We start from the raw sequence: 13,485 nt of genomic DNA, 5'->3' as shown, positions 1-13,485 counted from the left end.
TTGGGGCAGTAGGATGTGCCATTGCATCGTTTAGCTCTCCTTTGCATCACAGCGTGTCTCACGGTAACCACACCACGATTCTGCTCCCCAAACAGACAAGGCCTGCTCTGACGCCGACCTGCAGGGCTCGTCATCGGACAGCGAGGATGAACTGATGGGGCAGTACCAGGAAGCAGTCAGCCGCTCGCAGGGCCTCCGGGGAGCAGCCAAGGCGGCAGCTAATGTCAAACGCGCAGGAGGTTTCAGCTGGGAGAGTCGACAGAAGTACAGCCCCCTGACCGCCGATTATGATGGCTACAGCAGCGAAGCCTCGGCTGATGATGGTAGGATCCGTATCTGTGAAATTAATTAGAAAAACCAGCATGCTTCCCCATTAGTATTCATATGTGTGCATTGCCTCTTACAGTCGCTTCCACTCATCTGTTTATTTTTCCAAGAACGTCCAGAAAAGGACAGCTAGACTGTACAAAAATGTAAAACAAATCAATTTTAAAACAAACAAAAAAGTTGCAGTGAGATTAGATGCTTCCCTCTTATCACTGCAGTGAGCTGCAGTCAGTCGTGCAGACTTCTGTACTTCCACCATGCCAGCAAACACAAAAGCACCACACAAAAACATGCACACTGACGCACACTGCCAGTTAATCCAGAGAGGTGATCAAAGCGAAGCTCCCGTTCAGTGCACTCTCCGTGGGAGGGTTGTGAAACAGTCAACTGTCTGCATAATCTGCACAGCCGCAGCCTTGCACTTCTCTTTTTTCTTTTATTTCTCCATTTACTGATTTGACGCATCCCCGTTTTACCCATCTGCCACATCCGTCATCACAAGGCTTTCACCGTGGGAGATGGAGATCTCTTTATTATTATTATTATAATCATTTATTTAAGCGCAGACCCAACCACAGGAGAACACGGCCAATGACCTATTTGGATGAGTCACTTTGTTCTCCTTCTCATCTGTTAGACTTCTAGACTGAAAATGAGGTCTTCTGATTAATTAAGCTTGATAAAACTAGGCAACACACTTCAACTGAACCCTGAATGTGAAGTCACTTGATATATTGAAATCTTTGTCATCACGTGCTACAGTAGTCTGTAATCATTTTGTTCTAGTGGATCCATGTATTGGAAAACACAAGTGAGTTGCTGACAAGATGAATGCGATCTTAGCATCGCCTTCATATCAGCATGTTAACTATGAAGCTCCAATCAGCAGGTGGTTAGCTTAGCTTAGCTTAGCTTTAACAACTAGCCTCGCTGTTCAGATTCCAAAATCCATGTAGCAGCTGTGACAGAATGTTTTTTCAGAGTTTTGCTTTCACAAAATAGTAAATAATAAATGTTTAAATTGAAAAACAAAATAAAACATATCAAACGAGTCAGTAAGAACGATGATTTGTAACAACTGCATGCGAGAGCCATTTATAGGTTCGTTCTAACTCTGCAGTTTAGTTTGGACACATGCAAAGATGCAAATAAGGTTTGAAGCGTTTGACATCCTTAGACAATAATCAACCATGTTTATGACTCACACTGTTTTTCAAAGACAAACACAATCCAATCTTTGTCAAGGTCCTCAACTAGTGAATCACGTCTGAACCAGCTCTGTGTTATATAAGACAGTGGGTTGCACAGCTGAGTGTCTGGCGCCGTCTATTTAAAGCAATGTTTGAACTCCTAGCAAAGAGATAAATAGTGCATGACATGCTTCTAACTCCATTAGTAAGGAAGCAACGCACTGCAAAAGGTTGTTGTTATGCAAATGCTGCAAAAGTTGCGCGTGTTCTCATAACCACTAGATGGTCTCTGTCGTCCTCAGTTGGAGTTCAGATACACAGGATTGTAAAAAAAATATACAAATAAAAGTAGGGCAGCTCAAAAATATTTTATTTTTAGATTTTCTACGATTTTCAAGTTATTCTGAAAACCATACACTGAAATAGCTGGGGGGGAGAAAACATCAGCTTTCGTGCAAATAACAGGTTCTCTTTTTAAGGCCATATGACAAAACAAAACACAACAGTGTCATTTAATCTCTCTCTCAGCAGCGATTCCTCATCTTGAGGCTTTAAGGATAAGAGCTAATCAATGAGTCTTGGCTAACAGTCAAGTAGCTCTCTGAAAGTGGTGAAAACAAGCAATCTGGATTACTGATTCGTTTCTGCCCACCAAGAGGACCACTTTCCTCAGAACAAAATCTGATTATTGTTCATTCATCTTTGTGCCTGTTTCCTGCAACACAATTCATCTTTATCTTGCGTTTTCACGGTGCCACATGCAGCTGTTTTAGCGCAATGAATGGTTTCAAATAAGAGTTATTTAGATCTCGCAGTCCCATCGTACAAAAGGCTGGCACTTAAATACCGTATTTTTCGCGCTCTAAGGCGCACTTAAAATCCTTACATTTTCTCAAAAATCGGCAGTGCGCCTTATAGTCCGGTGCGCTTTATGTATGATTTCTTGTTGTGCTGACTGACATCGAACCAGTTTTATGTGGTACACAAAATGTTTTAGTCCGACTTCGGTAAGTGAAGCCGCTCAGTTTGGACTGTCGGAGCATTCCCAGCTGACACAGGGAGGTTGTGTTAACGTTGTTCCTTGGTTGGATATGGGCTGCAACGTCAGACAACGTTAGATTACTAATTATGTAGTGCCGTCCAAAATTTAGTCAGTGTTACCTTACTATAATTAGACGTCAAGCCAGGTTTTTAACGTAAACCAAATTTTCAAATCCGTAACACAATCCAATTATAATCAAATGTTGGGAGACAATGTTGTTCCAACGTCACACTAACTTCAGGTGTTTGATATCGCTGGCAGCGATAAACCAATCAGAGAGCAGAACGCAGTGCGCTTTATTTTTTCGCTCTATACGTTTTATCATGCGCCTTATGTATGGAAATAGACCCGTGCATTGATAGTGCGCCTTATGGTCCGCAAAATACGGTAATCCAAAAGGAGCTTTTTTGTTTTGTTTTGTTTTTTTTTTTGTTTTTTTTTAAGACAAGGATCACAAAATATGTGTAACCTTCATACGATTCTACATCAACCTTAAACTACACAGCAAAAGCTTTTAAATGAATTTCAAAGAAACTGTTCACACTGTATTCAAGACTTTTTTGTATTTTGTGGTCATACTTTTGAAGTCTGGCTCTTTCAGTGGTAGTAAGGGACCTTGTGAGGAAGGGAAAGCAGAGATTTGACTGATTGAGCTGGAAAAACGTTAACCTTTTATGTCATATTATATTTTTATATTGCAACACTTTGAATATGAAAGGCCAACTTTTTCATTGAAAATTCAAATTCAAGGGTCAAAACAGATCGCAGATTATTTCCTCCTGTGAAATAAAAGAGCACACAAAGTAAACATCCGAAGAAGGAAATCAGTTGTGTTTGCAGTTCCTAATCTTTTGTATCATTACCAGATTATTGCCATCAGATTACTTTTAACACACAACACACTAATCTAATCTTCACCAAGGGAAGTGAAAACGCACACAGTCACAGCTGCAGTTTGGTTGAAAATACCGAGGTTCATTATTTTCCTCCCCGTGGTACGGCTTTGATGGCTGTGGTTTTCTCTCTCACCAAGTCATCATGGATCCCAGCAAGCCATCAATGGATCAGCAATGATGAAGCAGCAGCCTCATGCCAGCGCCGATATTAAGTCACTTTGCAAACAAAAAAATATGAGCAATTTGGAGAAGGGGAGTTTTTATTTTCTAGATTTGTATTTATTCTCATTTTCATTTCATCAATTTTAAACAAGCTATCTGCCAAAGTTCTAAGGCGTCTGTAATATTTCCTGCTGCTGCCGCTTTTGTTTGACTGGAAGCATGTAAGCTTGGTCCTTGGGACATATGTATTATACATGCAGGAGATTGTGCAGAGGCTGCAGATTCTGGGAGGATGGATGCCCCGGTGGTTCCGCTTTCAAAATAGAAGGACTCCCAAAATAGTAAATAAGAAAGCAATGAATAAAGGTTTGTCTGGATCAGCTTCCCTTTCCTGAAGTTGGAATGTCTCATTGGACAAAGACAATATATGTCACAATACTTTTTCCTAGGTGTCCTATTAAAGATGACAGTAGCTAATAAATACTTTCAATGTAAATGTAATTATTAAATCAATTTCTAATAATCATAAGAAATGGCTTAACATCTTTATTGAATTTAAACTTTCACTTCTATGAGTCTCAATATAATTAATTGTGATGAGTCAAACGGGTTAATTTGGATATGACAGATAAGAGAGACATTCACATTCACGTTCATGTTCCCTGAACATGAAAAGTAATAGACCGCAATTGAATGCATCCAACTAATTATGGAAGCAGATAGAATTTTAGCCGTATTGGTCATAGATTAATGGAGTACTGTGGGAATGAGTTAACCTTTATTAGCACTTTGACAGTTACGTTTAATTTAAGGGATTTTTGAATGTCTTTTTTGTTAGATGGTAACCTAAACCAACAAGTTCTGTCATACAAGTTAAAGATATTTTCACATAATACATCAGTCAGCACCATGGCCGTGGTTACATGACTTTCAAAAGTGGCTAAATGAGGTTGTTATAGATGCATGCAAAGTCAAACAACAAATTGGAAGTCTAGGTGAAGTCATGGAACAATGGTGCTTTTTGGGTTAATATTAGCTTTTGAACTCCAGTGTTTGTCTTGTAAATTGAATAGCAGGCCACCTTTCAGGCTGAATATTTAGGATGCAACATATTATCATTATTGACTTTTATTTCAAATTCAGAAGTTCGGAAATTATTTGAACTGGAGTTTTTTGTGGAACGTTTGCGATTAAAAAAAAGTGACAAAGCCTTCAATACAGTGTAGCACAGCAGTCGCAGCCAGATTTAATAGCACCATTTAATGTCCAACAAATCCCTCACTCATTGCCCATATTCCTTTTGTCATATACAGATTTAGTGTCAGCGAAATCAAGCTACGTGTCTTTATAGGCTGCAAAAGAGTTCCAAAATGTTTTTACACAGGAAATCAATACCAATCTAATGTGATTCCACAGAAATAGCAAAGAAGGAACGCTTTTATTGCTGTCCAGAGTTATGAAATATGTCTACTAACACAGCAACAACAAGTTTTAGGTGTTGTGGGCTAACAATTTCTCTGTTCAGAGTCTAGTTAAGTCTGCAGAAATGTGCTCACCCACCCACGCTATCGCCTGAAATAGGTGTATTTTTGACCTTTTGGGAGATATCAGTTTTATGCTAATTACCTCCTGAGTGTAGCCTTATGCTTTATGTTGACGTGACAAGGATATCATCTTTCTCAGAGCAGCCCAGCTGAGCTCATTCTCTCAACAAGTGCGTTGGGTCTTGTATGTGCTCATTTATACACAAAAAGAGGTATAATAAACACCAGCCGATGTCAGAGTATGTATACACAGGTCCATAAAACACTATAATTTTTATTATATCTACACATTGTTTGGTGTAGTTTAAACTTACCTTTCACACATTGCTTTGTTTGAATGAGGGTGATCATTATACATGATATGTTACACTTCACTCTTGGCGTTACTGACTGCTAGAATTTGCACTTGATTGTTGTTTTTGAAATCTTACTGCCTCATAAAACTGCAAGGTGCTGAGTGCACAAGAGGGCAGCCATGCCCCCCCCCCCACACACACACACACGTCTGTGGACACAATGAGGATAAAGTGTCGCTCCTCTCATTTGTCACTTAAAATTTTTCTGCTTGAGTTTCACAGTCAAAATTCCCAAAGCTCAAACAGTTTCCCCACTCAGAGGTACAAGAGGGCAAAACAAGGCAACTGCCAGTGCAGACAGGGATGAAGCTCTATGAAGGAAGGCTGAGTTAGACAAGAGGAGGAATAGTAACCATCCCAATTAGCAGGCTGGAGAAAAGAGTACTGCTTTTACACAGCAGCTTCCATCAAATCAACCGCCCCCGGCACAAGAGGAAAAAAAGCTGCTCAAAATGGATTTTCTCCTTTTATCAAGCCCTACATGACACTTAGTTAAGACTCCTTTGCCTCTATCCTGCCACTGATATGTGCCACTTTGAGGTGCTGTCTCACTGACATTATTAAGAGCGAAAGTTTCAAGAACTTGGGAGCAAGCTTGAACAATGAGTCGCAGCAGATTACATCATCATAGCATTGGCTTTTTCCAAAAGTTAGGAGACGGCATGAAAAGAAGTTATTTTCTCCTTCATCTTTTGTTTTCTTTCAGTTTTTTTTTGCATGAGATTGGATATAAAGCACTCTTTGCAGTGTCCCTACGGGAGTATTAACATCGGCTGCTCAAATTTTATGAATCCAAATTGGACAAGGGAGGCAGATTTGAGATTGCAGCTGGCTACGCTATTCAAGGTTGTGTTTAGGTACCCAAGAAAAGCTCAGTATAGCCTTTCTGTTTGCCTTGTGGGCAACTGAATCATTTAGAAAGGTTAGAGGCATGAAATCTGTGGCAGATTACGAAGAATTCAGCTCGGTCCTTTTATGGTGCACATGATGTTTTATGTAGGTGGTGCATTCACAGAGCATGTTATGCTCATGAGGATGGGCAGAGTATGTTCCATTTATCAGTGAAAATACATTCTGTGTTAAATATAGTTTTGTATGACTCACTGATAAAGAATTAATGAACAACAGAATATGCATTTTTGATAGAAAGTAACATAAATGATTGACACATTTACTCAGAGTTTGAATATTGATAAAGTATATTTTGCAAGACTAGGGGAGTTGCACATGCATTCACTGTTTTAATTTGATGATGATTTTATGCTGTGTAATTACAATTGCTTCACCCTCATCTTGCACAGTTACATAAAAAAAGATTAAAATACTTAAATACTAAAAATAAGATCAATCTATCAACATTGAATACGATTTGAAAGTTGCAGAGGCTTTTAAATAAAATGCTGCACAGGTGGTTCCAGAGACGCTTCTCACAGTTATTACTTAAATTAAAGGTGAAAAATAAATCTACTATTGGATTTACTTAAAATGTAATGTATCTTATAGAGCGACACACTTAATTGGATTTTTTCAGTTTTGTCTTTTTTTGGTTGTTGTTGTTGCTATTTTCATGTTTGTGTGTGTTGTGGTTATGCCTGTGTCCTATTTAAAGAACCTTGAATGTACAAATAAACCCTTCTTACCTCTCTTTCAGCTGCAACTGCAGCTGAAGTGTATATAGGAGGGCGTTTGTGCATTTCACAAAATGTTAATGACTTTGATTTTCCACGAAATGAGGAGGATGGGAAAGCTGTGTTTTTCTAACTCTGGTGTGTTTGTTGTAATATAATCAGACTAATGTTTTAGAAATTTAACTTTTGGAGAGTTTATAAAAATCCTAAAGGTTCTTTCCTTAGTTTGTGGTTTAGTCATTCTGTTTTGATTATTTCCTCTTACATGTCAGCACCTCACCAGAGCAGACTGCCGCTTTCATCATCAAAGGACCATGACTATCGAGTGTAAAACATTTTCTGCAAGCCAATTCAGTGGATGGTTCCAAGTCAGAGGAATTCATTTTCTGGGGACCTTGAATGTCTCCACCAAATTTTAAGGGCCATTTTGATTCACAGTAGTTAAGTATAATTGGTATTGCCATTGCTATAGTTGTGTTACTGCTGTGGCCACAAGCCGAGTTGGCTCTCTTCACATGGTTCAAACAGTTATTGTATTGTATTGTATATTACTGTGGTTCTGAATTCTCCACTGCTTTCCTCCTAATCAGTAAACTGCATCCAGCGGATGAGACGAACGCCGCCACTGGATGAGCTTCAGCCTCCACCCTATCAGGATGAGAATGGCTCTCCGCGGATGTCCTGCACGCTGTCTGACTTGGGAGATGCCAAGTGTGATTTGTCCCATACCAGTGGTAGTCCCCACCTGTCCTTCGGCAAATGTCCCAGTGAAGGCAGCGACGGCCATGAGACTGAGAGTTACCTCAACAAGGGCTATGAGGAAGATGTACCCAGCGACAGCACTGCCGTCCTCAGCCCAGAGGTAAATACAAGCGCAATTATGTCAATGTCAATATATATGATTGAAAATTTTATTCATTGGTGAGACGTTGAACATATCACCAATATGTTCTTTAGGATATGTCGGCCCGAGGATCAGCTGCACAGCTCCTGAAAGGTTACGAACCAGATCCGATTGCAAAATATGGCACCCTGGATGTGGTGTTCAACTACGACTCAGAGGAGCAGCAGCTGGCGGTGACCATCATGGCGGTCACGGACCTCCCCAGCCACAAACACACCGGTAACATCTCCTGGCAGGTCCACCTGGTGCTGCTGCCCACCAAGAAGCAGAAGGCAAAGACGGGAATCCAGAGAGGCCCTTGTCCCATCTTCACGGAGACCTTCCGCTTCAGCCATGTTGAGTCAGAGATGATCAGCAACTATGCCATCCGGTTCCGCCTTTACAGTATGCGGCGGATGAAGAAGGAGAAGGTGCTCGGGGAAAAGGTGTTCTACCTCACCAAGCTCAACCTTCAGGGGAAAATGTCTGTGCCAGTCATATTAGACCCATGCTGTGCTCTCCCGGTAAGTATGATCAAAGCAGGTGTTAGCTTTTAAACACGTGCGCAACATCTCATTAATTGATGCTCAATGTTGGCTGATCGTTCATGTAATGTTTTCAGAGTGAGATTATTCATTGCAGCTTATTAGCACGTTAAGATCTTGCTTGGTGAACCACTTCATTTTGTTTTGTTTGTTTTTATGTATATATATGAGAAATAGATAATTGTACAGTTGCCTCTATTTCACATCAGGGAATAAAACAACAATGTCTTTTTTTTTATTTATTTATTTTTTACACCGAGATACATAAATGCCAAAGATTAAAGAGAAGAATAGCTGTCTAAAACAGCACTGTGTTAAAACTACAAAGGGCCATTATTCTGCAAAGAATTGGCCATGCATTAGTTCACTTGCCTTTTCTTGTTTCTCAGAATAGTATTTTCTTAGTATTGCGCCCTTTAATCATGCAGAGATTCAGACTTCCAATTGTATCAAATTTTTCCCTTCTTTCTCTGCTTCAGTTGATAATGTGCTCTCCCTTCGCTCAAACTGTGGGGTGAGTGAAAAACTCAAATGCAAAGTTAAGGAGAAGCGCAAATTGGTTGGAGTCAGCATTTAACACTGACAACTAAATCTTTTTGGGGCTCAAAACAAGAAAATGAGAAATCCTGCTTTTGTTTGCTGCGAAAGGTCAGACATTTGTAGACGTCTCTAGGTGGTGTCATGAGAGGTATAATGAGTTTGTGCTTTGACTTTTGTCATATGACTGAGAGATTTTCTGAATGTCTGTAAACACTTCCAGGGTGGTGAATCCCAGGTCAGCCTCTCAGATATGACATGCAGTGAAAGCGCCTCATCATTCCAGTCAGTAAGTCAGACTTCCACTCCAGAGATCCTTGTGGGCCTGGTGTACAACGCCACAACAGGACGTCTCTCTGTGGAGGTCATCAAAGGTATCCATTTCAAGAACCTAGCTGCCAACAAGCCACCCAGTAAGTACCCGAAACATTTTATTTGAGTAGTTGTGGAAACATGGTTTAGGATACTAGAAAACCCAAGTTGCGTCTGCGTGGAGGGATTTGTGTATCGGCCGTCATAATGCAACTTTAATCTTCAATCATATTGTAAAGATAGGCAGTCAAACTTAAATACATCATTATAAACTGGGTTCTTTTATTTAAATACAACTGAGCCAAAGAGAGACTACTGTATGCACGCTGTTTTGGTTTTCCTCTGACATGATCCCTGGTTTCCCTGCTTTTTCCTGATCAGTCTCCTAAGCCAGTTTCCAGGGATCTGAGCAGCAAGTTCAAACAAAAATTACCTCTTGTTGAACTTTGTGCAATGTTGTTGGCCTTCTGACCCTTTTTTCTCTTTCCTCGCATCTTCTGTTATGTGTGCACCTGAATATCTCTCACCCCTACTACCTTTTTGACATCTTGGTCCGTTGTTTTTTCTTACTGCTGTCCAACCCTTGTTGTCAGATGGGCTGTTCTGTTGTCTAAAACACTTGATAGGTGGACAGGTTTATATTATCAGAGGTGAGTCTCTGTCCCTGCCGCAAAGTGAGGTGCTCTCTGTATTGAACACTAGACCTTTTTGTATTATCCTCATGGATGAAGATAGTTAAAAAATAAGGCATTTTTCTAATTTACATGACATGAGGAACAGTTGAATTTTGTTCACTTAGGTTACTAAATCTGCTAAATAATTCAAAGCTCAATATATCGTTGAATTCAGGGTTAGGTTTAACCCTAACCCAACTTCAAACTATTGATTATTCCAATCAATAGCTCGAAATTTTAGGAAACAAGCGAACCTGTTTTCTTGCACAGAGAAGATAGATACCAGTTTAATGCTAAAGCATTTAAGCAATTAAGCAAGACCAAGAAGCAAGCTAGCTCAGCCTAGCATAGCTTAGAATGATAAAACGCAGAAAATTACTGAAGCAGGCTAAGAAATAGTGCAACACGCCACCGCTGTAAATCAATGTTTAATAAAGAAAACAAAAAAAAAAACAACCAAAAACAGCATTAATAAATATGTTAATCAGGAGCATCCGATTTTATTACATTTGGACAGACTCTTGTGGTTTGTGGCGTCATATTTTACATCCATCTCACTCTTGGCAAGAAAGCAAATGTGATTGTTTCGAAAAAGTTCAATCTGGCCACTAAAACAATTACTACTCATTTTAAATGTAAATTTTGACTTGGACAAACTCCTTAAATCCGACACACTCATCCATGAAGATGATTGCTTGCTGAAACCTTTGATCCCTTCAGTTTCGAAGGTTTACCTCTTGTTTTGCATGCATCCCCTGTTCCACCCTCCACAGTGTCTCATGTCTCTCCAGTGTTTGTGCTTGTGATGCCTGAAAGTCTTTCAGTCAGAAATAACACTTTTCATGTTAACTCAATGCAATTTGCTTGATGGCTGATGGCCAGCTAGAAGGAAATGTTGTGTGTCACTGGCTGTGCTTGCTTAATTCAAACAGTACACCTTGGGTGTAGTTTGCATTTTTTGAGCTCTGCCTACAGCACATAAATCAGAAACAGGACTTAGGCATAGACTAGCTAAAATGCTCTAAAACACACACAGTGGTGTCCTCCCGTTCATTTCTGTTTCTTTTATTTATGAATGTCTCTACCTAATGACTAGCAGCGAGCTTTTTATATTGTTTGTTCTTTCCCGAATAGCTTACCCACACACTGTATAGTCCTCAAATTACGTTTAGGATACAGTCACATCTGGAAACACTGAAAAAAACCTTTGTGCAAAATCCTCATTGGGGCGTTGATTAACTTTGTGCGTCGCACAAAGTGGAAGGAGCGCGGTGAAAGATGCGGAGCAATTTCAAAGCTCCGTTTCTATAATTTCAAAACAGTACCAAACCGACAAGTCAAGTTAATCATCAGTTGCAGCCCCTCTCATTCAGCAACAATACCCAAGAGTCATGCATCACTGCTACTGACCACTTAAGACATCCACAGCTCTACACAGCCCATTCAGCAGCAGTCAAAAAAGAAATCAAGGCAATTTTTTTCACTGTGCTTTTATGTCAAAGAGAGCAACTGAATGTGTGATTCAGGGTGGTGAGCTAGGCGTTGGAAGGCAGCTGGCACTCGACGGCATGAAAGCCTCTGCAATTCATTCCTTCTACTGCCTCTCAGACAGGAACATAATACACAGCATTATTACTGCGTATGGTTGTAGACGAGGGGCGAAACACTCTCAAAGACCCATTGTGATTGCCAGTCTTGCCTCATTTACTTCAGCTGGATTTGTGGCTTCAGTTTATGTCATGATTTCTGCATGTAAATGAGGAGTGAATAAAGAAACCGTGAATGCTGAATCACTTGATAATGGCGAAAATGATACTGTTTTTCCCTCTACGTTTTCCTCTTTGCGGTTGAATGAATGATATTTATTAGAAGCAAATGTTTTTTCTTTCTAGGAAATGTGCTCAGATTTGGAATTTAGAACATAATGGAATCGGCTGAAAAACCGAAAATTGAAGATGTCACTCAGATAATTAGTGAGAGAGCCGTTCTAAATTTTTTAACACTTTGACTATAATGGTCTCTGGCTAAATTTCTTTTGTGTGGCCAACCTGTAAGTGACATGCCATTGTCAGGATATATTAGAGTCACGCAGCAATAGCGGACTTCTGTATTTGTCTCTGAACGTTTGAGCATTTGTTTGCAGCAGGCATGCATCTCGTCAGAAATATGTGACTTACACTGTGGACATAGCACGTTCTGGGACATTGCCACTGGGCTCTAAAAATCCGCACGTGCCGTGTCTGTGCACTCTGATATGTTAAAAGTCAGAGAAAATCATAGCAGCTCCTGGGGGCTTCTCTGATGAAGAAAATTAATTTCAGCTACACAATTTATTCCCGAAAATGCCCCTCATCCTCTGAGCACATGCAAATCTATTGTTAACTTTTCCCAGTCAATTTTTATTTTAGCATTATCCCCTATTTCAAGTTAGATTTACAGTAGTTGCATAGCAACAAGACTGAATTGCTTCTTGAACCCTTTGAGTTTCTGCTCTCAGGAGCAGTTGCAGCTGCGCTTTGTGTTAGATCAGAAGAAAACCGCATACTATGTGGTCAGGATCTTATATATCAGTGACTGGGACATCCACAAGAGCAAATGCTTTGGGGGGGAAAATGTGTCACAGTTTGCTGCAGAAGAAACAGCTGCAGCGGAAGGTGATGCTTTAATACAAAGAGAATCAACTGAGGAGACAGAAGGATTTTGCACAAATGATTCACAAATGTTTGAGCACTGTAAACCACATATTTAAAAATATGCCAAAAGTTTGACATTTTATTCCGTCCAATAATCAACTGATTTCCCCGTCTAGACACATACGTTAAGCTGACGTTGCTGAACTCCATGGGCCACGAGATGTCCAAGTGCAAGACATCCATCTGTCGCGGTCAGCCCAACCCAACCTACAAAGAGACGTTTGTCTTCCAGGTAGCCCTTTTCCAGCTATCAGATGTCACGCTCATCCTCTCCGTCTACAACAAGCGCAGCATGAAGCGTAAGGAGATGATCGGCTGGATTTCCCTCGGCCTCAACAGCTCTGGGGAGGAAGAGCTCACCCACTGGACTCAGATGAAGGAGTCCAAAGGACAGCAGGTTTGCCACTGGCACAGTCTGCTGGAGTCTTAACAGCAGCAGAAGTGTAAGGGGAGAGCATGCACGGGGCGACTGCACAGAGCAGCAAGAAGTAGATAAGTTCAGCTGGTGTAGAGGAATGTGACAGAGCCATGTTTCAGTTGCTCAGCGTAAGCATTTTCATCACTCTGCTTGCAAAGTCACACTGACAGCCATTTATTGACAGTATGGCTTTCAATGTGATTCCACATTTTCCAAGGATTGCCTTGTAATGTCCTTCGGGTTTCTGCAGATGGCGCTCTGTTTTTGCCTATTGAAGT

General features: G+C 40.4%; 1 protein-coding gene across 1 annotated transcript; it reads left to right on the top strand.

The window, feature by feature from the left end:
• The first annotated feature begins 235 nt into the window (after nt 1–235).
• Nucleotides 236–13,219, top strand: syt14a (synaptotagmin XIVa). Its single transcript, XM_029494059.1, has 5 exons — nt 236–323; nt 7,736–8,017; nt 8,119–8,552; nt 9,334–9,523; nt 12,906–13,219. The coding sequence occupies exons 2-5, from the start codon at nt 7,753–7,755 to the stop codon at nt 13,217–13,219; spliced, it is 1,203 nt and encodes a 400-aa protein (XP_029349919.1). The 5' UTR covers nt 236–323; nt 7,736–7,752.
• The last annotated feature ends 266 nt before the right edge of the window (nt 13,220–13,485 follow it).

This window comes from Echeneis naucrates, chromosome 22, assembly GCF_900963305.1.
Source record: "Echeneis naucrates chromosome 22, fEcheNa1.1, whole genome shotgun sequence".
NCBI classification, from domain to species: domain Eukaryota; kingdom Metazoa; phylum Chordata; class Actinopteri; order Carangiformes; family Echeneidae; genus Echeneis; species Echeneis naucrates.
This window is presented reverse-complemented; position numbering and strand designations above follow the sequence as displayed.